This window comes from Guillardia theta, assembly GCF_000315625.1.
Source record: "Guillardia theta CCMP2712 unplaced genomic scaffold GUITHscaffold_25, whole genome shotgun sequence".
NCBI lineage: Eukaryota > Cryptophyceae > Pyrenomonadales > Geminigeraceae > Guillardia > Guillardia theta.
This window is the reverse complement of record NW_005434649.1, coordinates 4,067-32,019: the sequence shown is the minus strand read 5'-3', so window position 1 is coordinate 32,019 and position 27,953 is coordinate 4,067. Positions and strand designations below refer to the sequence as shown.

Here is a 27,953-nt window from a genome sequence, read left to right as displayed (position 1 = left end):
TAACTTGCAAGCTGCTCGCCGGGACACAAATGGCACCTTGTCAAAATGAAGCGATCAATTTTCATGTCTTTTGCTTGAGTACTTTGTAATGAACACGCAGAAATGCAGAAGACTAATGAACTTGATGGACAGAATGTTATTATCTAAGTCAGATGAACAAGAGCCGGGTCGTTGCATATATAAGCAGAAAAGCAAATCAAGGAGCAAGAAGTTTGGACCAGGAGGTCAAAAAGGAGACATTTTGGGGAATTAAACAACGGAAGGGAGGGATAGAAATAGGATGAAAAGAGGTGTCTGAAGTCAGGAAAGCATCAGAGAGGTAGGAGGGCTGGAGGGAGGAGACAGTCAGAGGTAGCAGCGTGAGGAGCCACCATTGCCGCCCGGCATGAGCGGTTTGACGTTCAGTTGTGATAAGGAAATTGTTTCCAAACTGATCCGATCTATAGTAAAGTTTACTTATATAATTGGTACAGTACAATGTTTAGTTAAACATTGAGGATGATGGCATTTTATTAGTGCTGATGTGCCATTCCAAGTTCAGAGGAAAGGACAGGCCGTTGTCCCAGTAGGAAAGAACATGTCCTTTTGTGATATTATCGTCAGGCCGAATGTGGAGCCTAGTGATTAAAGTACCCTCAATGTTCCAGCGGCCGCGTGATCCTTGCAGCCTGAGAGGGATGAACATCCATCAGCAGTGAAGCATGAGAGAGGATAGAAGATGGATGAAGTTTAACATGTAGATGGAGGTAACTGATGAGCCTGCAGTTCGCACTCAGAAGGAAAAAAACAGCTGCACACCACGGGAGACTAGAAGATAGGTTCTTCTAGCTTGTTTTTGGATGTCGAAGCAGACAAGCAAAAGAGGGGCAGGTTTGGTGTATTGATTCCATGACACACGTGTCTGATGTACGAGCTTGTACGAGCTAGTATGCTGACAAGATAGAGAGGGAAGAACGCGGTCAAGGGTGGGAAACGAAGTTGTTTGAGAAGTTTGTGCCCAACGATCCTGTTTCCTGGCGCTGCAAGATCTGCAAGTGAGTCGCAATGGAGGAGCATGACAAGTTTACATCCTACAATCTCAACGACCCAGGAGAGGCGAAGCTCGTGATAAGTGAGAGGAGGAGCAGCCCAAGTAGAAGCTGGAAGAGTGTGAGCGGCCTAACTACGATGGATCCACAACTGGGAGCGCAGGAGCAACTGACGACCTTCGTGAGATGGGTTAGCGTCCATGTTGTGATCGACTCCATTGCCTGAAAGCTCTGCGTGTTTGACAGCGAGTCCAGCCAGGAAGGCATATCCAGGGATCGTTAGAAGGATCGGTGACGCCGATGAAATGGATGTTGGCTCTGCACAGGAGCTCAGGCAAAAAGTCGATGCGAAAGTTTCAGCAGTCGAGGTACCTGCGTCAACAGTCAGTCCCACACGCGAGAGCTACGAGGAAATACTGCCACTTGCACGGCTGCTCTAAACATGTCCAGTAGGCTCCAGCAGTCACGCAGTTCTCTCCAGTGTCCTCCAGTTGTAGGCAGCAGCGTCACTGGCGCAGAGGCAGATGTCCGGGGGTGGATCAGCACACTCCCAGCATGTTAGCCGAGAAGAAGAGAGAAGACTGTAATTCACTCGCGCAAAGGGCACGATGATGATATTTCACAGCCCCACAGCAGAAAATGCGACGAGATGGTTGCAGTCAGGTCAAAAGCAGACTCATTCATGACAGCTCCAAGCTCCAACACCACAACTTGGATGAAGTTCTCGACGTGGGCATTTGGCGCATTAGGGTCTGTCCTGAACAGCTGGAACACATACCGGTTGGGGTCGGATCCCAAGACAAAAACAACAAACACAATAGCGAAGCAGGCTATGACTCCGTTTGCAGGAAGATTTGAGCTAAATGCCCTCAATCTGATCTGTCACGATAGAAACTAGATGCCCTCAATCTGATCTGTCACGATAGAGACTAGCAAGACTCCATTCACCGTGTAAATCTTCAACATCAGCCTGGTACGCGAATGCCATTAGCAAGAGCGTAGGAAAAAAATCCAGGAGCTTGGATGACGATGATGATGATGATGATGATGATGATGATGATGATGATGAAGAAGAAGAAGAAGAAGAAGAAGAAGAAAACTGGTGAGAATTGAATTGAAAATGATAGCTGATGAGCAATCACCAATGAGCATGCCAAAGCCTGGTCTCATACTATTTTGGCATCCTATGTCAGCTTGCATTGATTTCGTTCATACTTCTTTGTTTGAACGCAATCCTTTCATCACTGCTGAAACTCTTGTGGGCTTGTTCAGTCCTACCTATTCATCTCTGGTGACTTTCTTACCCTTCGATGTTGCTCTCCATCTTGATGCCCAAGCTGCTCGTTAAAACTGCCATGACCCAACTACCCCTTCATCGCGAAACTTACCAGATCAATCGCCGATCGTAGGTGGGGTAGGGTGATTACTTCTTTGTGGGGCCTTTACACGAGCGGCCTGGAGGGGCATGGCGGGTGACGGATCTGGCGGCGGCTTGATCGCTTCTACCCACAAGCAACGGCAACGAAAGAGTCTGCAGGCACACTCCCCAAGTCAACAGCTAAGCTCGTTGACAGACTTGCAGAGGATCAGTCACGATCGGTTGGACGCCATCGACGAGCTTATCGAGGACTTCGAAACTAAGTCCCTCTTTCGCCCTTCTTTCGCAGATCCTGGTCAAGCACGCGACGCTACAATAGACGCTCTGCTGCAGATGGTTGACGACAAGGTCAATCGAGCATCATCATACCTTAGACTGTTCGGAACCCTCTTTTTCTTCACCGCGTTTGTCTGGCTCCTCTATCGTTCTAGAGACATAAGCACGCAGTACCAGGTTGAACGATCGTTCCTAAATCTGCTTCAAAGTACTCTCCCAAGTCAAGGAAGAGGTGGATACACGAATTCGGATGGCGGAGCTGCTGGGGTACTGCAAGCCTCGAAGGACTTCTATTCCTTGTTTTCGGGTCTCGTTGTTCAAACAATCTTCAGCGATCCAATCTGTGGCGACGGTGTATGCGACTCACCTGATGAGTTTCCCGGGTTCGGACGCTTCGGCTGCCCTCAAGACTGCGGGGCATACATCAACACCACAACAATTCAGATCAATCTCAAGGACGTGATTGGAACCAGTTCCGAATCGATAGGAGGCGACGTCTCCTCCATCCCATCCATCGTTGAAGCCAACAAAGCTGGATTCACGTACAACATTTGGAGCGAGAGCATTCAAGACTTTCTCTTTGCCAAGGATCAGAACGCTACCAGTACGACTGTTGAGGTGCCAGACGGAAAGTATTCCCTGGTCAAGTACCAAACGAAGAAGAACTTCGAAATGTTAGATCGTGCTGAGTTTCAACCTTACCGAGTAGTCCCAAGGTACCTCTGAGGGCATGAAGTTGCAGCCCAGGTGCTTGCTGTCATTCACTAACTTACCTGCAGCACTATTCCCGTAGACGTTACCAAGAACGACTATGCCTTCGGCATCCGAAGCGAGGTCATTGCCTGGAGCATCATCCTTACCAACGCGATGGTAGGGTACTGTCTGTACACACCCGGCAGCGCCTGTTCCTCCCTGTCTATTCCAGGTACTCGCTCGACCTGAGGAGAGGCAGTGATTCTCTACCTCAGATCTTTGGGTACGAATTTTGAACTCCTACGGGCTGAGTGGAACGATTTCAACGACCAAGACGACACTCCTGCAGGTGCTTGCTTTTGAGCGCTTTCCAAGTCCGACATCCTTGCTTCTTCAGGTTCCATATTGCAGCACCTTTCCTGACGCAGCATCAGATTCCAGCTCGATTGCAAACTTGGAGTTTCTGGCGAATGCTTTGATACCTTGTCCTGCCTCCCAGAGAAGGACTATGGCAAAAGCAGCGAATGCCACCGGTCGCGACATTCCGATTCGACGACCCACCAGGCCCTGGACGAGCTCAGCAGCAGGAGACGTCGCCATGACTGACCATAACCCTCGAGACGGTGGGAAACTCTGGAAGCAGAATTTGAACGGCAGAGGCTCGAGCGTACGGGGGGCAGAGGTCAAGCAGCATAGTGTAGAAGCTTCATCGGAGCTCAGATGGTCTTCTCCTGCCCGTGAGCAAACTATCTCAAAGGCTTCAGGTCACATCTTCAGCAGCAGCCTTCAGAGTGACTACTCGCAATGGTGGGTTATTGACTCGGGCGGCTCTGGGCCGATCAACATCTCCATCAAGACGATCTTACCTGCCTCCTTGGGCTACACAGTACGGTATGGAGTCATGCAGGTCGTAGTATGTAGCTGCAGAAGTCTTGAATACTGCATGCTCTTTCCCTGCGTTCCAGAAGTCAGCCTCTCTGGTATTTCCATCGAGCAACATGTTACTGTGAAAGGAGGCTCCGCGCGAGTTGAAGTTATCAACTCCAACGGAGTCGGATCTATCTGCATAGGCTGGGGAGGAGATGACTGTCCATCCCGTCCTCTACCTCCTAAGTGGCAGCTGTCAACACCAGAGCTGAGCCAGGATTGCTCAACTGCACCAACAGCCCACCTCATCTCCTTGATGACTGAGACCCCAGGCTCGACTTGGAGCTACACGTTTGCCACCTGTCAAGATGGTTTCTGCTCGTCTGAACCTATCTGCGAGGAGGGGAAGATGCTACAGAATGGAACAAGGGAACTTGCTTACAATCTCAACGCAGATCGAGACGGATCAAAGTATTACATCGTCGCGATCTCATGCATACACAACGTGTCAAGCGATTATCTCTTCGCTTCTCTCTGTATTCGTCCTCCCCCTATTGTCTCCTTTTCTTTGACGGGAGTATTCTTAGCGGGAGTTGCTTCAGCAGCCTTTGAGCTGCTGCATGCCGCATTTTCGTCGTTTTCAGGTGCACCCCATGAAAACATTTTGGTGAAGGAAGCGACGACAGAGCAAGTATCTAACGGTCAGACATTTGCGGTCACGTTTCGCATCTTCAGTCAAAGCAACATCCAAGCAGTTTCATACGCTGACGATCTTGTCAAGCACTTTACAAGCATTCAGACAAAAGTTGCTGAAAGCATATCCAATTTGCAGTTACTGTCCTACAAGATTGATTCACCGCTCGCATATCTGACTGAAGGGGCCTATCCTTGCGTCACACACTATGATTGCTTGGAGAACCTCTTCTGTCAGCAAATCCCCGGCTATTCTGACTTTGGTGTGTGTGCCAGATGCAACTTCTGCACTGATAACTCTGATGCCTTCAACGGAGCATGTCCGCAAGACAAGTGCCCAGGATCCGGCAGGTTCTCGGGGTGCACGGACGCAACTAAGCTGCTGCAACTGATCAATGATAAGTGCTCGGACAACAACCCATTCGAGGTCTGGAGCTACGGTCCTGCAGGCAGGCCTCCTCAAATCATACCTTCCTTCCAGCCGAAGCTGCGCGAAATCACTAAAAACAATCGAATGGTCGGGGCGGTTGTCGTCACGCAGAGGAGGAGTCCGACGACATCGTGCTTGCAGAAGATTGACAGGATGGACGTCAGACAATATGCTGCAACAGTTGACTCCGGAAAGTATTGTCCCGCAACAGGCACCTACGATTCGACACCTTACGGGTATGATCCAAACTTCATGCCCTTCAGCAACCTCTACAATCCCAAGCTGTCCCCAGAAGTCTTTTACGCGCCAAGCGAGAGGTACGTGCTGAAAGATAGCAACGGCAAGGAATCTTTGTCGTTTCCCAAAGGGTTCTATCCCCATGAATATGATCAGAACCGACTTGACACAAACCTTGATGGAATGCTGTCGGACGGAGAACGAAGCGCTGATAGCAGCACTTCAGTGTATAAGAAGCGTTCGGAGATCGTGGAAGGCAGCAGAAGCACCTTCAAGCTTTTCTTCGACGAGAGGCTGACGCAGAAACAAGCTGAGAAGATGGTTACCTTTGCTCAGGACGGTCAGTTTATCGACTCACAGACCTCGGAAGTCACAGTTGAGATTCTCACATACAGCGCAGTACACGGAATGTTCTGCTACTGTCAGATCTTCTTCACTTGGGACAACGGGGGCAACATTGACTGGAACTACATGCTCGACAGCTTCAACGTAGACCTCATCTTGTATCCAAGCCCCCTAACTATCTTCCTTATGCTCTTTGTCATCTGCGCTCTGTGCATCAATGGCTACATGGAGACGATGGAGATTCTCGGGATGGCGAGGAGGTTTCTGCTTAAGAAGTACGTGCTCGACCCCTTCAACTGGATCGATTGGCTGCACTTCATATCCATGCTGGGGACGATCATAACTTGGATCCCTGTGTACCAGGCCATGCACCAGTTTCATCTCAGTCCCAACTACCCCGTCCTATTTTACGGCCCCAATTTTTCTAACTCTTCGAGAAGGAAAACGTTCTTTGATCCTCCGATCACAGCAGACAAACCTGCCCAGGCACGGTACTTTCGCACGGTCAGCAGCAAGGAGTATGAGTTCCTTGACTTCCTCAGCAAGATCCAGAGCATCGCCTCGGCTCTGAGAGTCAACTCTGTGTTCGCAGGTGTGACCGTCGTCATGTTCATCCTGCGCTTGTTGAAGTCAATGGACTTCCAAGAGAGGATGGGGATGGTGACGAGAACTATAGGACGTGCAGCAGTCGATCTCTTCCATTTCCTGATCCTTTTCGGTATTGTTTTGATTGGATTTGCTATCGTTGGCAACGTTATGTTCGGACACTTGTACGAAGTGAGCAGCGAGCGCAGCATATGTACCATCGACTGCTGTAACACTGACTTTGCAGGGTATGAAGGACTTGTCTTCATCTGCAGAGACGTTGATGATCATCCTCGTCAGCTTTGACTCGACGCAGTTCTACTCTACCGTATGTCAATCTGACATGCTGCGACCTGACTGACGACGAGGCTCCCGTAGATGCAACACGCGGCAGGTTCGTTTGCTCTCCAGATCTTCATCTGGTCGTATCTCTTCATCGCCTTCTTTCTTCTCATGAACATTTTCCTCGCCATCCTCGTCGACGCGTACGCGGCAGTGAAGGAGGAGACCCAAGACGCTGACAGCTTGCTGACGGAGCTCTTCTCTGTCCTGCTCAACGAGACCCGAGCAAGGCTTCCTCAGAGCGGAAGGTTTATATCAGATCGGAAGCTTCGGAGCCTTCTTCTTGAGGGCAACAAAAGCAGTCAGTCCGAGACCAACGTGAAGCAATGCATCAATCAGATCATGGACAGCGCCAAAACACTCGTAGTACCCGGAAATGCGCAGATAGACATGCAAGGTCTGAAGGAGCTGCTCAAGCACTGCTCGAACCCCGCGACCGATGGCGGGTTGAGAAGCTTGGAGGAATACAACGACGAAGCGCTTTATGATTTACTTGAGAGATATGGAAGGAGCTCTGTTGAGATCCAAGAAAGGAGAAAAGAGGATGTCAAGCAGCTGTCGGCCTGGAGAGCATGAGGTACAGGGTGAAGACCCTGAGCTCGCGGGTGACTTTTGACTTTCAACAGGCGGCTGATCGCTATCAATCTGTTGCTAGCCGAAATCCGCCAACGGCAGCTGATGATGCTTGAGGCTACTGGGAACCTCAATTCACCAGACAGCAGAGGCGCACAGTGGGCCTGGAGCGCAGTCGAGCTGAGCAGACCTCCCAGTTCCCCAGCAAATGCCGAAATGTATGTGACGTTGACAGTCCTGTCGGCTTCCAACCTTCCCAAGATGGATGTTCTGCGGAAGTGTGATGGCTACTGCATGGTCTACGTTGACGGCAACACACTTCAACCAACTTACAGGACGGAAACAGTCGTTGGGAGCTTGAATCCCGAATGGAACAGCTCGTTCGAGTGGCAACTGTACCCGGGCATGACGATTCTCACTGTCGCAGTCTGGGATCGGGACAACGTGAGGCCTCTCTGATACCTGTTTGATGTTGAAAGCTGACACCATGTTTGATGTTGAAAGCTGACACCATGATTGATGTTGAAAGCTGACACCATGATTGATGTTGAAAGCTGACACCATGATTGATGTTGGAGGCTGACCCTATACTGTTGCAGCTGACTGCTGATGATCTCATTGGAACGGCCTTTGTCGACCTCTCAGACTTGAGTTCGTCTGAGGTGGAGATGAAGCTCGACCTGAAGAATCCTCTGCTGCGAAAGAAGCTGACAGCATGCAAGTCAAGTGTGCTTGTAAAGGTTGGACTTCGATCGAGCTCAGTTCATGATATTGCGAGCCGTCCAATGGCGGACAGTTCGATTCGAATGTAGCGCTAATTGCAAGTCTGCTCCCGATATGATTGCTTTATGTCTGGTATGGCCCCCATGTCCCTTTGCCTTATCCTCCATGAACCTCTAATTCTTCGCCAGATGTCTCAGGTGTGATCTCAAGCCGTAGTTCGCTCCGGATACTTCGAGAGCTTTTAGAGCATGGTCTCCTCAAACTGCAGCAGTTATCGTCAGAATCTGTAGCATTTACAGAAGAACGTGACCAGCAGGAATTATGAAGCAACTTGGAGCCAAGTAGGTCACTGGGGAAATAGGTGTCAGTTGTAGAGGACGAACGACAAGTGATTGGTAATGATTTGACCATTTCATTCGAAAGCAGGGGAGTCTTCATGGCTTGGACTGTTTCCATCCAGTACCAGGGTCTGGCGACGTTTGATGTATGGGACCTCATCTTTCTCCTGCTGGGCGCGAGGGCTTGGGGTCCAGTAGCGACAGCTTGCAGCTCTGCTGAGGCCGGTCAGCTCAACCTCAGCTATGCCGTCGCCGCTTGAAGCATCCTGTCCGTGTATACTATAGCTCTCGTATCATGTACCATAGACATAAGTAAACCCCTACAACGGCAAGTCATGTGCAGCTAGTCGAGGAGATGGGCTGAGGCCATGGCGGCCGAGTGTGAGATGCCGTGGACAAAGAGAATGTCCAAAGTAAAGACTGGCGAGGGGGGGGGGGGGGAGGGGGAAGGCGAGGGGGAGAGATTGGGCGGAGGGGCAGCGGCGGAGGGGAGCAGAAAGCTCTTAACTAAGAGAACCCAGCAATGTGCACGAGTCAATCCAGTACCAGGGTCTTGCTACAAGTATCGGGATCAAAGCTTGAGTCATGGTCAATCTTCGTTTGAGAAAAGTCTAGATTATGACACAGCCACTCCTCTCTACAAGCTAGGATGTAAAGCTTGCAGATCACGACGATGCCGATTTCAGGCCCGGTATGGAGATGCTCGCTCTTCCTGCTGATCGCGACGAGAGTTAGTCTATTTACATGCTGTCTTCGCTCAGAGCAGCTCTCATCTCCAGCTTAGAATCAGCATACTATAGAGCCATTCATGTCGACAAGGTGAATCGCGGCAAGCTTGGACGGAGAGAACAAGGGCAGCCCCGCATCCTCCCGGCAGGTCTTGTCGGGCGAGCGTACTTTGATTTTCGCTGCTTTCTTTGTCGTCAGACAATTTTCACGATGCATCGTAGCAGGTGAAGAGGCAGTGTCATCCGACTCTTTCTCTTGAGCTTCTGCCTCGTTCGGCTTGACTTGAGGAGTTGGAGACAAGGATATTCTCTCATCGGTCCCTTCTCTTTGCCCTGCTTTGTTGGGCTGGTCTTGAGGGGTTGGTAATGTAGAAGATGTTTGCTCAGACTCCTCCTCTTTGGCTTCTATGTCGTTGGGCGACGCTTCATCTAGAAGGGGTGCCTGGACCAAGCCTGAGTAAAACATGAACCAATTGTCGTCCATTGCTGGGGTATAGTAACAGGGATAATGTTAAGACGTGATGGCAAGAAGTCTTGGCACATGAGGAGAGGAGTCAGGCGGGCTTCTACAGAGCAAAAGAGAGAAAGGTGACAGAGCGGGACAGGAAGCAAAAGCTGACAAGGATAGCTTCCCTAGCGCATATCAAAGGACGAAGATTGCAAGTAAAGAAGCAAGAGCGACGGGAATGGTGCGCCGGACCGTGATCTGCTGACACGAAGTATACCACATGTAGTCGGATCTGAGTGTTGCCAAGTTGGTTACACGCGGGGTCAAGAGCTCAAGCTCGGACCGGCACGGCTCAACGCGGTCGGCCACTGCGACCAGGCGACACTCCGGGCCGTCGGACTTAGATAAAAGCTTACAAGGTGCTTGCATGCTTACAAGTTTTCAATGCCAGTCGTTAGAAGCAGAACCCCTGTCCTCCAACACCTTTGGTTTCGAGCTCCGGATATGTCATCACTTGCTGTTTAGATGTTTCTAGACTCCCTAAAGCGCGTCAGCACCACGGACCCAACCCCCGCCGCCTGCAATTCAAGGTCTTCTGCCTCCTACGCTACCTCGTCCTGCCTCCTGCGATAGTACACTCGTGCTCCTACTTCCCGGCTCCCTATCTCTGCGTCTATCTCTCTCCCTCTCTCCCTCTGATTCAGCCTGCCTGTCTCCTCTCCTCATGTGCCAAGACTCCTTCCTCCGTTCTCTCTCTGTCTGCCCAGCTTCGTCGGACATGTTCGAAAGCTTCTACGGCTCGTCTGCTTCCATCTCAGTCGTCTCCAGCCCTGACAACCTCCCTTTCCTCTATCCGTCGTCATCCCAGCCTTTCTGCAGCTGTCCTGCCTTGAGTCCTTCCAGCCAGCGGCTCTCCTCGTCCAAACGCCGTCGCTCTTCAAGCTGCTGTATCGGCGACGTTTGATGTATGGGACCTCATCTTTCTCCTGCTGGGCGCGAGGGCTTGGGGTCCAGTAGCGACAGCTTGCAGCTCTGCTGAGGCCGGTCAGCTCAACCTCAGCTATGCCGTCGCCGCTTGAAGCATCCTGTCCGTGTATACTATAGCTCTCGTATCATGTACCATAGACATAAGTAAACCCCTACAACGACAAGTCATGTGCAGCTAGTCGAGGAGATGGGCTGAGGCCATGGCGGCCGAGTGTGAGATGCCGTGGACAAAGAGAATGTCCAAAGTAAAGACTGGGGGGGGGGGGGGGAGGGGGAAGGCGAGGGGGAGAGATTGGGCGGAGGGGCAGCGGCGGAGGGGAGCAGAAAGCTCTTAGAGAACCCAGCAATGTGCACGAGTCAATCCAGTACCAGGGTCTTGCTACAAGTATCGGGATCAAAGCTTGAGTCATGGTCAATCTTCGTTTGAGAAAAGTCTAGATTATGACACAGCCACTCCTCTCTACAAGCTAGGATGTAAAGCTTGCAGATCACGACGATGCCGATTTCAGGCCCGGTATGGAGATGCTCGCTCTTCCTGCTGATCGCGACGAGAGTTAGTCTATTTACATGCTGTCTTCGCTCAGAGCAGCTCTCATCTCCAGCTTAGAATCAGCATACTATAGAGCCATTCATGTCGACAAGGTGAATCGCGGCAAGCTTGGACGGAGAGAACAAGGGCAGCCCCGCATCCTCCCGGCAGGTCTTGTCGGGCGAGCGTACTTTGATTTTCGCTGCTTTCTTTGTCGTCAGACAATTTTCACGATGCATCGTAGCAGGTGAAGAGGCAGTGTCATCCGACTCTTTCTCTTGAGCTTCTGCCTCGTTCGGCTTGACTTGAGGAGTTGGAGACAAGGATATTCTCTCATCGGTCCCTTCTCTTTGCCCTGCTTTGTTGGGCTGGTCTTGAGGGGTTGGTAATGTAGAAGATGTTTGCTCAGACTCCTCCTCTTTGGCTTCTATGTCGTTGGGCGACGCTTCATCTAGAAGGGGTGCCTGGACCAAGCCTGAGTAAAACATGAACCAATTGTCGTCCATTGCTGGGGTATAGTAACAGGGATAATGTCGAGGACGGGAAGGAAGATGCACAACACACTTCTTTGCCAGGCTGAGCCAAAACTTGAGTTCTTGTTGTTGCAATTTTTTTGCAGTCTTGTTTTCTGGTTTGGTTATCGGTTTGAGAAAGCGTTGAAATCTGACTGATACTCTTTTAGCTTCAGTTCCAGTATCGTTTCCAAGTCGAGCGAGTAACAAATTTCGTGCAAACATCCATTTTCGGATTTCTTTCTCGTCTGGCATTGGATAGCTCAAGTTCGGATTTGTGATGTCTGCATGAAAGTTAGGCCCGTTCAATTGTAAACAGACATTTTCGGCTTAACCTCAATATTAGTTTGTTTATCAGTACTAAACCCGCATATAGAAGTAGCTACTCTCCTTCGCTTTTATCGGAATCTTTTCTTCTACGTAACTTGTTCCTCTTGTATCCTCCTTGCTTCTCCTGCTTCTCTCCCTCCCTCCTTTCATCCCCGCCGACATTCCACGATTCAAAATCAAAATCATTTGATGTGAGTTTTAAAATCGTACACTGCTACAATAAATATGAAACGCAGGACAATGTCCTGCGTCTTCATGCCGTCTTCCTGCGGCCGCTGCTTTTCTTTGTGGCCCGAAAGTATCGCTTTAAGTCAGGGTCCTCCCAGCTGCCGCGCTGCCTCTTCGCCCTCTCCCGCTCCCTTCTTGCCTCCTCCCCTCCCCCTTCCTGCCTCTCGACCCCTCCCATGGCCAACGCTTCCTGCTGCTCCAGGGCCACCGCCATAGCGGCCTGTTGCATGCCAGTCAGCACTCACAGGTTAGAGGGGAAGCAGGAGACTCGCCGTGTTTGGCTCCTCCTGAAGGTGGCAGGAGACCATGAGACTAGCAAGGCGTTCTTGAAGCTCCGCAAACTGCTTCCTGCAGGTCCTCGGGATCAGTCGCTCCTCGCCGAGAGGCTGAACGCCAGCGACTGATTCACCTGGAGGTTGGGCGGGATGAAGGATTGAGGAGCCAGGTGGGCTCGAAGGCTCGGAGAGGATGCTCGAAGGCTTCTGAACGAGGAACAATCTTCTCGACGTCGAAAGCACGCAGCTGGGGAATGTCAGAGACAGCAGGAAAGAGAAAAGGAGGGAAATCAGGAGGGAAGGGGGGGGTGATGGCAAGGAGAAGTGATGAGAGAAGGAAATGGAGAAAGAAGCAATGATTTACCTTCTGGTCGGAGATACCGTAAGAATCTCTCAAGTACTTGATGAGTTGAAGACAGAAGAAGGAGACGCATGCATGCATCAAGGCTCCTTCCTGTTCCTCGCTCAGCTGAACCCCTCTCCTTTGCTCCTCTTCGTTCCTTCGCTCCTCCTCCTCCTCCTCCTCCTCCTCCTCCTCCTCCTCGCTCAGAGCTTGCAGGGCATGCATCGCTGTCGTTCCCCAGGTCATGACGCGCTTGGAGAGGAGGAAGATGCTGTAGAGGGGCCCATCGATGCTCTGATGCTTCAGGTGGGCCAGCACGCAAACGAGGAGGAAGCAACTAATCATGTCCTTCTCCTTGCCCGACCCCAGCGCGACTTCGATCCTGTGCAGGAGAGCGGCGATTAAATTCCGCACTTGTCTGGCGTCACGGGAGAGGAGGAGCAGGGCTGTGGCGAACGCAGCCGGGGGGAGGGGGCGCAGCTTAGCGATGTCCTGGGGGAGGGGGATGGAGCTGGACACGTGCCGGACTGCGATGGCGATGCCTTCGGCAATCTGATTGATCCCGCAAACCCCCCGGTCCTTGTCGTGTAGCCCCATGAGGATGCGACAAGCAGCGCGCGAGGGAGCTTCTGCCCATGCCGAGAGCGCGATGAGGTTGGAGGAGACGCAGTGAGGGGCAGTGAGGCCCCTCCTCAGAATGACCCCGAGCAAGCTCACTGCCTCCATCCTCACCGCCTCCTGCGTTGCCGTCGCCGTCCCGTCCTGCAGTGATGGGAAGGAGGCGGCAATGAAGAGCGGGAGATACTCGTTGGCGATGAACGTGCTGATTCCCGACACCGTTTCATCCTTCGTCTCCTTCCTCTGCCTCGCTCTGCTCAACTCAATGTCCTCATCCTCCAGGTACACTCGGAAGGCCTCCAGCACTGTGAGCTGAAAAAGCTGTCAGCTCAGCTCAACTCGATGACTTCTGCTCGCCTGCGCGACGGATCCCTCCTTGCCCGAGAGCGCCGACGAGACGAGCGAGGACAGCGAAGCGTCAAGAAGCAGCGAAGGCTTTCTCACCAGCATGCCTCCAATGCACTGAAGGGCAGCCCTGCATAAGCAACATGAGAGTGGAGTGCATGGGTATGGGGAAGAAGCAGAAGGAGAGATGAGGGAAAGAGGTGGGAGAAGGGGAGGAGGAGACTGAAGACCTTTTGACAACTTCTTCTGGGTCTTGGGAAAGTTTCTTCGCACAGAGCTGAAAAAGGGAGGTGTGGAGCAACTCAAACTCCTGCTGCTGCTCCTCATTCTCATAGGCGTCGCTCCTCCCTAAGTGCCTGCAGAGGGTTCCTGCCCCCACCAGCGCCGTGCCGACATACGAAAGGTGCTCCTTCCTCCTTCCTTTCGAATACTCGCGCGTGAATTGAACTGAATAAATCATAAACAACTCATCACAACAGCCACTACTATCATGATCATCATCATCATCACCATCATCACCACCACCATCATCTTCACCACCACCACCATCATCTTCACCACCACCATCACTGCCACCACAACCACCACCACCATCATCATCACCATCTCCATCATCTCTATCATCATCATCATCATCATCACCGTATCGTCGGAAAGTTCTGAAGATGACGCTTCTGGTGCTCACTTTCCCTCGAGTGAGCGTACACAGGCACCGTAGCAGACATGTTAGAGTCCTCCTACTCCTCACGCGGTTTGCCACCAGCGCGAGATTCTTCTGCAGTGCAAAGATCGACTTCTCCTCCTCCTCTCCGACTTCTTTTAACTGCAACACACACATCCTAGCGAGCTGAGCAGATGACGACAGGATGTGCATCAGATCTCCGTACCCTCTCGCTGTCCCCTCCTGTTCCAGCATCTTGGGATGGATCACCATTGACGACAGCAGCGAGCCAGCATGCGGTTTGAGGAGCTCGGGGAAGCAGGAGGCCAGGTTCGTGAGCCCGCGGAGTAGGAGGCTGAGCCGAGGGAGATCCGCCTGCTCTTGCCTCCTCCTTCTCTCCTCGCTCTGCCCCTCCTTCTGCACCAGAAGCTCTTCCAGCTCTTCTGGCTCCTCCGACTCCTCTTGTTCCTCATCCACATCTCCGTAGCTGTAGCGCGACAGGGCAGACTGTTGCAAAGTCACCTCCTGCACCAGAGCGTCGAAAATTCTTCGACATCCTTTCTTCACGCTTGCAAACTCTTGGGAGGATATAAGTGGATGCTCGTCCACTATCACCTCCTCCTCCTCCTCCTCCTCCGCTGAATGCATGGGATGACCCTGTCCGATGACTCTCAACGCGCTCCTCAGCACATTCTTCTCCTTCCTCTCTCCTTCAGCTTGCGAGCTTGCCAAAACCATCAGGAACTCTTCGGCTATATTGTCCATCATATTTCCTCCTCCTCTTCCTCCTCTTCCTCCTCTTCCTCCTCTGTCGTGACCCTGGTGCCCTGCAAGAGAAAACCAGAGCTGCATAAGCTCTGCTACTGCTGCTCTTCTCACTGACTTTTCCTCATCGCAGCAGAGCATGCAGATATGTCCGATAGCCTTCCCTGCGTCTTCCTCCACTGTTTCTGTCGCTTGTGTTGATCCTCCTCCTCCTTGCTGCTCGTGCAGACGACGTTGGCGTCGAGAGAGGCGAACGAGCTGGGTGAGGACAGGAAGGACCTGCAATCTGACTTGGGAGGAGACGTCACGAGCACGTTGGAAGATTAGGACGAGGTCTTCCGCTTGAACTCGTGGCTGAAACAGGAGGAAAGCGCGAAGAATGTCCATTGCAGAGGAGCGCAGGAGGGGAGAGGGGTCTTTGAAGCATCTGCTGCGTATGATGCGCATGACGGAGTTTTCGCGGAATAGGAAGGGATCTATCAGCAGCACGTCTCGCACTCCTTTTAGTGCCGCTTGCCGCATCCTCGATTCGCTGCTCTGCTTGTCCTGTCGGAGGAGGAGCTGTAAAAGATGATTCATCCTTCGGGGGAGAGAGAGCAGGAGCCTTCGAGACTCAGACAAAAGAAGGGAGAGCTGCTGTGCATACTCCTCCTCCTCTTCCCGCTCCTCCTCTTTCTCTTCCGCCTGCTGCTGCTCCTTCTCTTGCTCTGCATCATCGCATGGAGAGACCAACCCTTCCTCCCACAGCATGCAGCTCTTGTAGAAGGCGAGCGCAGAGTTGGCCATGGGGTGTGATGAGCCCGTCTTCTGCAGGAACTGGAGGAGGCGAGCCTGAGCGAGAGCTGGAGCAAGATCGTTGAGGAGGGAGGCTTGTTGGCCACGTAGCGGGAGGAGGAGGAGAAGCTCCAGCCATGACAGATCTTCCGAGTCGCCATCATCGTACTGAACCTTCGGCAGATCAGGTTGTATAGAGAAGGGGGAGGAAATACCTTGAACCATCCTTTTCCCTCCTCCTCGTCAGGCTGAAACTTGATGACTGTACCAGAGAACGTTCCCTGCTCGCCGAAGCTTTTGCTCACTCGCAGGCCCAGCAAGTCGTTGCCGTTCTCCGGCCTTAGCTGGAAGACACCGTGAAGAAGCTCTTGTTGCTGAAGGCAACGGGTCACAACAAAGCTCGATGAAAGGAGAAATGGAAGGAGGAGGTGGAACGTAGAGGTCAAGTGTAGCGATGCAAGAGGACGTGGAGAGAGAAGAAAGGCATGAGAGGCAAGGAGGAAGAGGAAGGAAAAATACGGAAACGAGAAGGACGAGAAAGGAACGAGTTGAGAGAAGAGGGAAGAAAAGGAAGAAGGAGGAAGGAAGAAAGGCACCAAGTCAAATCTGTTCTCGAAGAACGAAGAGATTCGTAGTCGTCCGGCTTGTCGCTGTCTTGCGATTTTCTCCATAAAACTTCATAGAAGAAGATGAGAGAGGAATCACAGATTGAGGAAGAAATGGGACTGAGAAGACGCGGAAGAGAGAAGGAGAAGAAGAGGAGTACAGAGTGAGGAAGAAGGTGTTGAGTGTGGAGGAGAATGAAAGCATCGTACCTTCCAAGCATGGTGACAGCGAGATATCTGTACCCTCCTGCTACTCGAGTCGCTTGAGCTCCTGCGACGAGCCAGTCGAGCAATTTCCCCATGGAAAGGAGTAGAGCTTCAGCAGCTGGCCACTGCGAGACAAGATTGATGAGAAGAATCATATGGAGCGACCACACGAGGACGAGGACAAGAACTAAAACTCGACAGAAAGGCAAACGAAAAAGCAGGACAAACCTCGGGATAGAAGAGGAGGAGGAACAAATCTTGCATGAGAACTTCGAATAGGCTTTTAAGCTCAGCGTCCCTAACTTGCCCACGCTGCTTGCTCCTGTCTATCATCCTCTGAAGAACTCTATCAAAGAAGTACTTGCAGGCAGCACAACTCGTCTCCTCTTGCTGCTCTTCCTCGCTTCTCCCCGCGCCAGCATCTGATGGACCTGTATTTCCTTCTTTTTGTCCTCGTTTATCTCCCAGGTCAGCTCTTTCCCTGCTCCTGGTCGAGTTGTCTGCCTTCCTTGTTGTCTGCCTTCCAGTATCCTCTGAGTTTTGACAGATGTTGAGGAGAGAAAGAGTTAAAGTAGAAACACTTCCGCCTGCTCCCCCTGCTCCTGTCGACTTTCCAGCTGTTTGCTCTGATTCATTCCCCCCTCTGTGAGAGGAACACGAGGTGATTGAAATCCGCGGGTAAGAGTAAGGGTCGACATCTACAAATACACAATCATCAGGGCGATTGATAAGTAGACAGGACAAATATTGATTGAGCAAAACCAAGGAGAACAGGAAGAGCGGAGGAGGAAGGGAGGAGGAAGAAGAGAAGGAGGAGCGGGAGCGGTTGAGCATGTCGAAGGAGAGAAGGGATTCGAGGAAGGAGAAGGGATTTGAGGAAGGAGAAGGGATTTAAGGGAGGATGCTCTCAGACCTATTGAGCTCATTTTCTCAAAGATCCCATCGAGCAGGGACTTGCAGAGGAGTGAGCTAGACGAGGAGAGGGCTCCACACAGCAAGGCACAGGAGTGATTCAGCTCCCTCTTGACGAGAGGGGAAAGGCAGGCAAGAGCAAGCTTGTGCATAGCCATCAAGATCTCTTCTGAGAACTTGAAGTTCCTGACAAGAAAACTGCATGCCACCACTGACACCTCCAGGTTCTGCTCGACATCGCGCGAGAAGAGCGAAGATGACGAACAAGAAACTGAAAGCTTTCGTCGCTTCCTAGCGCTCGGAGAAGCTTCACCGAGCGAGAGGTCGGAGCAAAGAGCAGAAGCAGCGGAATGAAGGCAGGACAAGGCTTGCAGCATCAAACTTTCCTCTCTCACTGCTTCACAGCTCTCCTTCCGGTTGCAGCACAGGCACAAGAGGAGCGAAGAAGCATTGGCAGCCAGCACCAGCTCCTCGTCGAGTTGCCGGTCAGCATCGGATACCGAGGCCTCCAAACAAGACGAGAGGGTGCAGATGAGATCAAATAAGTCCAAGTCCGTGAGGAGAGAGAAGAAACTTTCGTCGAACTTATTCTTTGACGTTACACACCCTGATCGCATAATCTGTGACATTTCGCGGATGTGTGTGCTTGAAGAAACATCCAGCAGCAGGTGATTGAAATTATTTGCAAGAGGAACCATCCTCAAGTTGTCATTCTGTTTACATGATCGGGGCGTGTGGCGAATGATTTTAGCTGAATTCTTTAACTGCCTTTCAGGCACTGATGCGGCTGTATCCATCGCTTTCAGTCGAATTCTTTTTTGATTCCCATCGATCTCAACAATGATCTCCTTGGCATAGAGGTCAATTTCAGTATCTCCTGCGATCAGTATGTCCCTCTCCTCTGTCCTTTCATCATGCTGCACATCTGTTGCTGCCAGCAAGAAAAAGCGCTTCATAAGCCCTGTGGCATACGGAACCGCGCAGTCGCTACCATCCCATCGCACCATGCACAATCTGCCATCCTCACGAACTTCTTCGATGCTTCCGATCTTATCTCCCGAGGTACTTGACACATCCAAGTGCTTCTGCTCCCACTCTCTTGCCATTGCGGAACTCACCACTCTCATACCGACTGCAGGCTCTACATCTTTGCCCACGACTTTGTCTACCATGGTGTCTCTACGGTCTTGTATGGAGGGGGCTCAGGTTCTACACTAGCTGGGTGAGAATAGCTATCTCATCGGCATCTGCTCGTTTCTCCGTGCTTCGCTCTTCCCCCTCCTTCAATCTTCCTCCCGATCGCCGTGTGCAATCTTTTTGGGGTCCATCCGTTTCACCTTAGAGTGGACTCTTGGTACAAATATTAAAACTAAACTGTAGGAGAAAGATAAAACTCAAGTACAAATTTACTTTAAAATTATTTTATACAGTGATTCAATGTTACTCAATGAAACATTCAAGTTGTTGGAAGTTCTGTCGCAAACTTTAATAATAAGAGTCGAAAGTTTCGAAGCTTTGAAGTTTGGTGTCGCATTGGACATTCAAGGACAACAGAAAACTTTCTGCGAGGTGGATAAAAGATCAAATCTTCTAGTAAATTTTGATGTAGGTTCTCAAAATACATTTAATATTTCGAAATTTTCCTGAATGCCTTGAATAAACATTTCAATATTGGATGGGTGTCTACACACTCAGCGGAAATTGCACGGCGAGGACATCTAAGCTGCGGTAATGGCGGCGCTCATGCTGGCACTGGCAGCAGCATGCGCTCCCCCCGCGTCCGCCTTCCTCCCTTCCTTCCCTTCCTCTCAGGTCAGACTCAAGCCAAGTTTCAAGATGGCTGCCACAAGCACGGCTGCCGGCGTCATCAGGTAAGATATTGAATTGTTCTTGCTACCTCCGCTGGCGGTTCACAACGGCTGATTTGCCTGCTATCAGAGAAGCTCGCAACGTGAAGGACATGCGATACAATAAGCTAGGAGACTCTGATTTGATCGTCTCAGAAGTATGCCTTGGTACCATGACCTGGGGGAAGCAGAACACGGAAGAAGAGGCTATTCAGCAGTTGAATACGGCTTTCGACGACTTCGGGGTTAATTTCATTGACACAGCAGAGGGGTATCCCATCCCTCTGCAGCCAGAAACTTCGGGGGCAACCGACATTATCATCGGCAAGTGGATGAAGCAACGGCCTCGTGATCAAGTCATCCTTGCCACAAAGGTGATAAAAAGGATCAAGGGCCACAACTTCAGTCCTGTTAGCTTATCTGTTGCAGGTGTGCGGAAAATCGTCTCGTCTGAAATGGTTTCGAGACGATGGTCAGGGAACACGAGTGACAAAGAAACAAGTGGTGGAGAGCGTTGAGAAGTCTTTGAAGCGTTTACAGGTGAGTCTGAGGAAGGAGGGGGTTTGGGAAGGTTTGCATGAGAAAGAGTTTTGCAGACGGACTACATCGACTTGCTTCAGATTCACTGGCCTGATCGCTATGTCCCGCTCTTTGGTCCCAACAAATATGATATCACCTTAGAGACACCAGCAGTTCCCTTCGAGGAGCAACTGGAGGCGATGAACGAGCTTATTCAGCAGGTATCTAACGTGCATTCTTGCCTGCCGGCTGGCTTGGACCTTATGCAGTTACAGGGGAAGATTCGTCATTGGGGCCTTTCCAACGAAACGCCATTTGGTGTCATGGCTTTTGTCTCTCTTGCTCTGGAGCAGGGGATGGCAAAACCTGTATCTGTGCAGAACAGCTACTCGCTGTTGACCAGGGAGTTCGAAGCTGGATTGGCAGAGGTGAATAGATTCCTGCGTGTTCTTCTCCTTGTCCTTACCATCATTGCTAGGTTTGCTCTCCATCTCATACCAACACAGCCCTCATCCCATACTCTCCCTTGTCTGCTGGGGTCTTGACAGGAAAGTACGACGTTCAGCTGCCTAGCACCAAATTTTCCAACATTAACAGTGTGGAGAAAGTGAAGGCTCCGTTCGAGGGGGACAACTCAAATTGCCGTCTGAACCTCCTCAAGGGCTACAGGGCTCGTTACGAGAGCTCATCTGCTCCTTCAGCTGTTCAGCAATACTGCAAGATCGCTGCGAAGTATGGCCTTACTCCAACTCAGCTTGCCCTCTCCTTCGTCGCCTCCCGCCCCTTCGTGCCGTCCACTTTGATTGGTTCCACTTCCCAAGAGCAGCTGCTTGAGAACCTCAACTCGTTCCAGTATGAGTTCACCAAGGAGATGCTGGAGGACATCGAGCGGGTCCATATGGCCTGCCCTGACCCTTGGAGAACACCCCAGCCTGGAGGAGGATAAGCTAGCGCGGATAGATGAAAGACAGCACTATGCTCTGCAGAGAAGGAAGACAAGAAATGCCCGCAAATGAAACTTGGAAGAAAGAATGCCATGGTTAAGATCAGTCAATAAATTTATTCAAGTACAATTCAGACTCGTGTGTGAGTGAAAGCTTTGACTCTCATATGAAATTCATGCAAATTGGTTGTGACATATCAGCGTAGAAAGGCAGAAGTTTGTCCCCAAACGTGGTGTACAAGTCCTCGTATGCACCTTGTTTCGACTGGTCTGCACTCGCATCTGTTTCCTGAATTTCTTCCGATAAACTATTGTGCGCACTCGTTGGTTTCGCCAATCTTCCCTTCCACTGCCAAAAGAGACATTTCCCGACAGCATCTAACAAAGCTCCACGGACTCGAATCGCCTCGAATCGTTTGATATGGTTCTGTTCAACAAATTTCTCCACGTGATTGCTTGTGGACCTTTCGACCACAAGGTTACTCTCCTGCCCATCCACTTGCATTCCATCTGCTCCTTCACTGCTAGGTCTAGTTCGGATGATTCCGATTGTCACAGAAGCACTTTCATCTCTTCTGTTCACGTCAAACGTGTACTTTTGTAGCAACGACGCGTAGGCTGGAGCGTTCGGCACGATTAGCTGATTCATAGTCTGTGGCCCCAGCGCTGCCAACCCTGCAATAGCGCCGTAGTGAGTGGTCAGAGGCTTGGTGGGCTCCAGGAACGCATGTAGAAGAGTGTTGGTGATGCGCTGCTGCAACGTCGAGTAAGGTGCGGCGTACCTGTCGACGATGAAATTCAAGAGTTTTGCCGCACGATCCCGAAGGTTCCAGTGAGGATCCAGGCTGGACTTGCAAAGCTGCTTGCCAACCATGCAGGTCATGACGGCCGGCATGAGCTCGTGGAGCCTTGGTTCGACATGCAGCTGCGCGTTTGAGAGGATGGCGAGCGTCATAGACAAGAGTGCGTTGAGGATTGGAAGGTCCTTGAGAGACCTCTTGACCTCGTCCGTGATGAACTGAGCAAAGTAGGGAAGAAGAGCCTGCAGACCAGGATCCTTCCTTAAGCTTGACAAGGCTGCGCTCAGGATGTGCGGAGAGCCTTGAATGACAGCAGAAGTGACGTTCTCATAATAAAGCTGAAGCTCCTGGGAAAGTACGTCTTGCACCATGGGATCCTTCTCACTGGTCTCGCTATCTTTCACCTTCCTCTTCTTGCCAGCTGCTGCCACGTCCAAGTTCTCAGGGATCGGGTTCTCTGGAATCAACGGCTGCACGCCATCAATGGCGAGCCAGTGGGCTCTGAGAGTAACTTCAACTGGTGCTTTGGGCAATGGAGCAGACAGGAGCTCGTCGAACTCCAGCTCTTTCTCCTCGATGATAATCTGAGACCCTCCTCCTTCTCCTTGCTTGGTTGTGTACACGATGGGCTCCGGAAAGGTGAAGCCGTATAAGGGCTCGACATTGCGAACCCGAAGCGCGTTGTTGCTGGGACCGCAGAGTCAGACAAAATTTACAAAAAGATATACAAAAAGATCAAGTGCAAGAGCCCTGACGAGAGAGCGAGAGATTGAGGATATGGTGAAAGCATTCAGTACATGTCCGCCGGGGTGAGCTTCCTCCTCCTAGAGTGGCGCTTGAAGTTGAGGGCGTCTTGAATGATCTCCCTTAGTCGGTACTCAGCATCAGCAGCGAGCGACGCCGCGACCTTCTCCCCGACATTCTTCACCCCTGCTGCCGCCGCCGCCTCCTGCACCAAATCCTCGCGGATGATGCTCATGGCGCCCGCCGACGTGAAAGGGATTTTGAGTTGGGTAGGTCATTGCAGAGCGGGTACTACTGACTATAGATCGGCTGATAAAAGGAGGGGTGAAAAGTGTACATAACCATCTTATAGGGGTAGGGGTAAGGGACGGGATGGGGTCATGGCTACGAGCGCCGGACGGGGCGGCGAAGGGAGGGAGGGTGACGATCATCGGGTTTGGCTCGCTCATGGATCCGTCGTCGGCGTCTCAGACCATGAGAGGTTCAAACATGCGCAGAGGAACAGTCGATGGCTTCTGCCGAGTGTTCAACCTAGTCTCCATCATAAACATCGCCAGAGGGTATGCTAAGAACCGCGAGCTTGCGACCTGTACAGCCATGCGCAGGGAGAACAGCTTCCTCCGCGTCTCTCTCATGGACATTGATAAGGAGGAGTACGAGGCCTTTGCTCGGAGGGAGGCACGACTGCGGCATGAGGTGGTAGAGTACGTCTCGGATGATGGGGATCGAGGGGTAGGTGTGATATGCACGGCATACAGCGACGAAGAATATCGCAAAGAGCGCGTAAGGGATGATGATGATTACTTCGAGCAAGTGGGGAAGCTCTACGACGGAAAGCTTTACAGGAATGATCTGCTTCCTGTGCCTAACTACCTTAGGATGGTAGTCAGGGCTCACATGCGCCATGGAGACGATTTTCTCGATAACTTTCTGGATCATTCGTTCTTGGGTGACGGTACAAGGATGCGTGATTACGCCGCATGTATGGAGATAGTATCTTCACTAAAATCCGAGCTCGAAGCATGTTGATATGGTGCTATACATTTCATTTTTTTGTGTCTGAATAAATTTGGACATAGCTGACCGTTCGAACATGGAAACAAAGCGGCAGCTCCCGGTTTATACTCGCATGCAACATCTTCATACATGTCTTGATAACAATTTACGTGATGATGCGCGCACATTCTGTCATGTTGAACAATACTGTCATCTATAGGAGCAACATTCTATGAACAATGTCCCACACCCACATGATTTTCAATGTACTGATCGAAGGTGGTCAAAGAAATCACAACGATCCTAAACTAAAGTAAAGACAGCTTCACCTTCTGGCTGTCTTCTCCTCCCCTCCCTGCCCGCGATCCCTTGACCTACTCCGGTCTCCCTTGTTCCCGTCTCCATGCTCCTCTTGGCAGACCCCCATCCCCTTCCCGCGCCTTTTGGAAGGCCGCTGGAAGGCCGGGCATGGCAGGAGGTGTTGGAGTACAGCTCGCGCCGGGGGAAGGAGGAGCATCGTTGTGCATCGCTGGTGTCAAGCATGGGAGCCCAGCCCATGCCGCAGGGTGATTGCTGCATGCATCTGCGCTGCTATGACGATGCCATGCAGGGCAGAGGAGGGTGATACGATCCTAAGCGTCAACGGGAGGGCGGTAGGAGGGCTAACGGTGGAGGAGGCATGCTCAGTCATGTCTTGGGCGCTTTAGTGACCTCGAAGCAGGTGGCGAAACTTCTTGCTGGACCTGTCGGGACGTCTGTGAGGGTGGAAGTGAAGAGGAGCAGAGAGCGTATAGAGCTTGACATCCAACGGAAGGCAAGTTTGCTACTGTGTCGGAAACGACTTACGGCCGCCATGCTCAGGAACTTGGACCCAGAAGTGGTGATATGGGGTCCGGCCTGCAGAAACCAGTGGCTCCACGGCATTCAAATGTGACCAAGAAGGTCGACAATGCTGCTCATGGTGATGTACATGCGCTGGATCCCCGGGGATGTAATTGTGTGAGCAGGGAAGGTGAAGGTGGAGAACAGCAGTAGACTTGAGGTATGCAGATCGATTTATGACCTTGGTGATGGTCGATGCCTTGATGGCTCTTGTTCTCAGGATATCCTTTCCATGCTCGCTAGTAGCGATACCTCAAGAACCGTGCAGGAGCGAATTGAACAATGTAAACACGCTATGACTGGATGTCAAGAGCTCCCCAAGGAGAGAAGGAAACAGAAGAGGATGGCATCCTTGTTCAAGTTCCTGCAAGAATGGGCCATTGAGCTGGGAGCAGGAGATGTGAAGAGCATTCCAGCAGGTTGAAAAAGTTTCAGCTACTTTCTTTCGTTCTAACTTCCTTGCTTTGCGTCTTCAGAACAGGGAGGAGGGACCAGTGGGGTTATGTTTCGCTGGCAGGGGTCGAATGATCGCTGCATGCTGGCATACCTGAACGTTGATTGTTGTATCGGCGAGGAAACAGCGGATGAGGGGGAACTGAGGAAGGAGAAAGTCGAGCAAGTTGAGGACGATCAGCAGGAATCTTCTGCCAGATCTTCGACGGAGAGTGAAGAATTTGTTATGTTGCAAGGCGTATCGGACGGGTTAATCTCAACCTGTCTTTTCCTGCACGCAATTGAGCTGTACAAGCGAACTTGTACGTGCTTACCGATATCTGTGCAAGCAATCGTAGATGGCGAGTTTGCGTCGGGAAGCAGTTGGCTTGCAAATCCTCAGCTGAAGCTCTGGTGTGAAGACGGCCAACCGCATCATGAAGCACTTTCCCAGCTCCGAACGAGGGGAGGAAACAGGCAGAGGAAGAAGAAGCATGGAGATGGAGGAGATGAGGGTCAAGTGCTCATCAGCGACTCTCCTTCCTTCATCACCATGTTCTCCGCGCTTCCATGGTTGTTCGATGATCAACCGACTGTTTGGCTGGGAGCAGGAGGAAGTTTTGCGGCTGATGTGGAGATGTCGTCTCGTGGCAAGGATGCAACAAGAGGAGGGGAGGTGTACTTGCCGACTAGCATCGCTGCCGGCATTGTCGATGAGCCCATTGCGCGCTTGCCAGTCCTCCTCCTGTCAGTGCTGGAGCGGGACGGGCAGTTGTTGAAGTCATTACAGGGGGAGAGGGAGGCGATTGCGGCTGCCAGGCTGTCGGCTGAAAACGTCAAGGTCATGATGATGTGCTTGAAGCGACACGCTTGTCAGTCCTGCAAGGATGAAGGAGGGGACAGGCAGAAAGGAGAGGTAGAATGGGAGGAGCTCAGCGAAGAGCAAGTCCGCAGGAGGTTGACGGCAGCATGGTTCAGCTGTGACTTTGTGACGGAGAAGGTGGTTGTTGGCGGCTGCAAGGAAGAGAAGGGACGAGGGAGTTTACGGCTGCCACTCGGTTATGCGACCTCCCGCCAGGAGGAGGAGGAGTCAAGTTTGTTATGGCAGCATCACTTTCAACATGGCATGGCCAGCTTCGGGGTGCCTCCGCAGACGGCGACGCATGCGCATGCTCGGATCACGGCCACGCTTCCTGCTGGTTGGGACGCTGACGGAGTGCTTGGAAGTCTGCGAGCAAAGCTGGAGGAAGAGGAGAATGTCAGGGTTCATGGCGCAAAGCAACTGCTTCCTGCCGTCGAGTCAAGACAAGATTCTATCAATGTGAAGGCCATGCACATGTCCCTTCTCCGGACTTTTGGAAAAGCTCCCCTGCTGGCATACAGCAGGTCCGGGGTTCCCGCTGCGAGCAGGATAAAGCAGCAGACAAAGGCTCCGCTCTACTTCTTCTCTCCTCTTCCTTCCTCCAGCTCCTCGCGTCTCATGCTTGCCCACTACCTGGATGGTCTCAGGTGCTCAATGTGCTATATGGATGCGATTTTCCACCTTGTTAAGTGAAATGAATTCAGAACAAATGAAAGGAAGTCAAGAAAAAATCTCCCGCCGTCCTTCCTCTCTTTCACAATCTACTTTCCTGCTGGGTTGGCCTTGTTCTTTGTTTTCATATCTCTTTTCATATCCTCAAAGCAATGCCTAGTCTTCGTATTCTCAAAGCAATGTCTAGCCTTCATACCACTCTCATGTCTAGCCTTCATACCACTCTCATGTCTAGCCTTCATACCACTCGAATCCAAGAGGCTGGGATCCTTCGCCTCGGGGCGCAGGCTGGCCTCCGCACGAGCTCGCGGAAGAGGCGGGACTCGGGCGTGGCGGCGGGGGCGGGGGAGTCGTGGACGGGGTAGGGAGCACCCCTCCCCCCCATCAGTTGCATGCTCAGGATGAGCTCTGAGCGCACGGAGGCGGTGTTCGACGGGTAGCGGATGGGGAGGCGGAACGTGTCAGCCTCGTCTCCGCATGGCCGTCGTCCACCTCCCCGTCACTGCCAACCGCCACACGTTGCAGCACAACCTCACCATCGACGGGCTCCGCTGCGCCTTCCGCCCCTACTCACTGAAGGGCCTCCGGTCCTGCATCCGTCCGGAGGTCAGGGGGACGGGGGAGCGGGACGTGCCGGCGGTCGAGTTTGAGGACGGGGAGGTCGAGGGGGTGGTGGACCCGCTCATCGCGATGCTCAATTCGATGGTGATGCCGGATGGGGAGACCAACATCGTGCCCGATGGCTCCCATTGTCGGTGGAGATGCGGAAGGGCCTGCAGGCGGTGCTCAGGGGGGGCGCCGGACATCAACCTCGCGTTCGACGAGCTCGTGACTGAGGAGCGAGCGCAACGTCCACCGCTTCCTCAGCGGCTCGACCGGCTTGACCCCTCCGACCTGGCGGCTACCGCCCAGCCCAGCGGTACCCCGTTAGTAGAGGCACCGGCCCGTTAGTAGAGGCATGCTGCTCTGCGGCGCACAGGGAGAGCACAAGGGGACCGGAGGAAGCTGCGAGCAAGTGCTTGGTATAGTTCAAACAGCTTTTTAAGTATGGTACTATAGTATGATGAGCCTGAGTTCGCCGTTGAACCTGCTGTATCGGCGATCATGCCAATACACGCAGGGCGAGCGCTCTGGAGGCCACGTCGAAGAGCCGCGCGGCCGCCGACCTCGTCGAGAGGGTGAAGAGCTTCACAAAGCGTTACCCTAACAGAAGGACAGCTCATGCTTGCAGAGCTGACCGGGGGGGATGCACTCCCGATGCTATTGCAGAAAGGAGGAGAAGGGCCGCCGGAAGATCGGGCGAGAGCCGATGTTGAAGTCTTTACTCAAAGTTAAGTTAAAAATCAGTATGAAGTCAGTCTTCCCTTTGTGGAAAGTCAAATCCGAAGCTGTAACGGGTGTAACGACGCTGGGACGATGTTCTGTTCAGGAGTTCTTAAAGGCGGGCTCAGTGAACTTGGCTTGACTGATCCGTACGGTAC

At 52.0% G+C, this 27,953-nt stretch overlaps 10 protein-coding genes across 10 annotated transcripts; 6 read left to right on the top strand and 4 right to left on the bottom strand.

Moving 5' to 3' along the window:
* Window positions 1-2,051: 2,051 nt before the first annotated feature.
* GUITHDRAFT_106498 (hypothetical protein) lies at window positions 2,052-7,450 on the top strand (the record flags this gene model as incomplete). The annotated part of the gene is made up of 7 exons (XM_005834434.1): window positions 2,052-2,130; window positions 2,603-3,398; window positions 3,462-3,607; window positions 3,651-3,724; window positions 3,773-6,724; window positions 6,780-6,860; window positions 6,911-7,450. 7 exons carry the CDS (start codon window positions 2,052-2,054, stop codon window positions 7,448-7,450), a joined length of 4,668 nt encoding a protein of 1,555 aa, XP_005834491.1.
* A 102-nt stretch (window positions 7,451-7,552) lies between these two features.
* Window positions 7,553-8,259, top strand: GUITHDRAFT_106497 (hypothetical protein; the record flags this gene model as incomplete). Its single annotated transcript, XM_005834433.1, has 2 exons — window positions 7,553-7,891; window positions 8,047-8,259. The coding sequence occupies 2 exons, from the start codon at window positions 7,553-7,555 to the stop codon at window positions 8,257-8,259; spliced, it is 552 nt and encodes a 183-aa protein (XP_005834490.1).
* A 1,035-nt stretch (window positions 8,260-9,294) lies between these two features.
* On the bottom strand, window positions 9,295-9,720 carry GUITHDRAFT_106496 (hypothetical protein; the record flags this gene model as incomplete). The annotated part of the gene is made up of 1 exon (XM_005834432.1): window positions 9,295-9,720. One exon carries the CDS (start codon window positions 9,718-9,720, stop codon window positions 9,295-9,297), a length of 426 nt encoding a protein of 141 aa, XP_005834489.1.
* Window positions 9,721-11,280: 1,560 nt separating this feature from the next.
* Window positions 11,281-11,706, bottom strand: GUITHDRAFT_106495 (hypothetical protein; the record flags this gene model as incomplete). Its single annotated transcript, XM_005834431.1, has 1 exon — window positions 11,281-11,706. One exon carries the CDS (start codon window positions 11,704-11,706, stop codon window positions 11,281-11,283), a length of 426 nt encoding a protein of 141 aa, XP_005834488.1.
* A 589-nt stretch (window positions 11,707-12,295) lies between these two features.
* Window positions 12,296-18,947, bottom strand: GUITHDRAFT_137299 (hypothetical protein; the record flags this gene model as incomplete). The annotated part of the gene is made up of 13 exons (XM_005834430.1): window positions 12,296-12,490; window positions 12,576-12,618; window positions 12,680-12,792; window positions 12,910-13,818; window positions 13,951-13,981; window positions 14,082-14,298; window positions 14,593-14,674; window positions 14,783-16,225; window positions 16,267-16,425; window positions 16,648-16,726; window positions 16,867-16,988; window positions 17,092-17,561; window positions 17,777-18,947. 13 exons carry the CDS (start codon window positions 18,945-18,947, stop codon window positions 12,296-12,298), a joined length of 5,034 nt encoding a protein of 1,677 aa, XP_005834487.1.
* A 788-nt stretch (window positions 18,948-19,735) lies between these two features.
* On the top strand, window positions 19,736-21,087 carry GUITHDRAFT_69486 (hypothetical protein; the record flags this gene model as incomplete). Its single annotated transcript, XM_005834429.1, has 6 exons — window positions 19,736-19,996; window positions 20,052-20,162; window positions 20,219-20,362; window positions 20,417-20,569; window positions 20,620-20,700; window positions 20,767-21,087. 6 exons carry the CDS (start codon window positions 19,736-19,738, stop codon window positions 21,085-21,087), a joined length of 1,071 nt encoding a protein of 356 aa, XP_005834486.1.
* A 128-nt stretch (window positions 21,088-21,215) lies between these two features.
* GUITHDRAFT_157593 (transcription initiation factor TFIID, subunit TAF6) lies at window positions 21,216-22,863 on the bottom strand (the record flags this gene model as incomplete). The annotated part of the gene is made up of 4 exons (XM_005834428.1): window positions 21,216-21,238; window positions 21,448-21,511; window positions 21,668-22,571; window positions 22,682-22,863. The coding sequence occupies 4 exons, from the start codon at window positions 22,861-22,863 to the stop codon at window positions 21,216-21,218; spliced, it is 1,173 nt and encodes a 390-aa protein (XP_005834485.1).
* A 137-nt stretch (window positions 22,864-23,000) lies between these two features.
* Window positions 23,001-23,657, top strand: GUITHDRAFT_137296 (hypothetical protein; the record flags this gene model as incomplete). The annotated part of the gene is made up of 1 exon (XM_005834427.1): window positions 23,001-23,657. One exon carries the CDS (start codon window positions 23,001-23,003, stop codon window positions 23,655-23,657), a length of 657 nt encoding a protein of 218 aa, XP_005834484.1.
* Window positions 23,658-24,092: 435 nt separating this feature from the next.
* Window positions 24,093-26,493, top strand: GUITHDRAFT_137295 (hypothetical protein; the record flags this gene model as incomplete). Its single annotated transcript, XM_005834426.1, has 7 exons — window positions 24,093-24,190; window positions 24,235-24,277; window positions 24,346-24,393; window positions 24,486-24,585; window positions 24,632-24,666; window positions 24,775-24,925; window positions 24,983-26,493. The coding sequence occupies 7 exons, from the start codon at window positions 24,093-24,095 to the stop codon at window positions 26,491-26,493; spliced, it is 1,986 nt and encodes a 661-aa protein (XP_005834483.1).
* A 456-nt stretch (window positions 26,494-26,949) lies between these two features.
* GUITHDRAFT_106490 (hypothetical protein) lies at window positions 26,950-27,423 on the top strand (the record flags this gene model as incomplete). Its single annotated transcript, XM_005834425.1, has 1 exon — window positions 26,950-27,423. One exon carries the CDS (start codon window positions 26,950-26,952, stop codon window positions 27,421-27,423), a length of 474 nt encoding a protein of 157 aa, XP_005834482.1.
* Window positions 27,424-27,953: the final 530 nt, after the last annotated feature.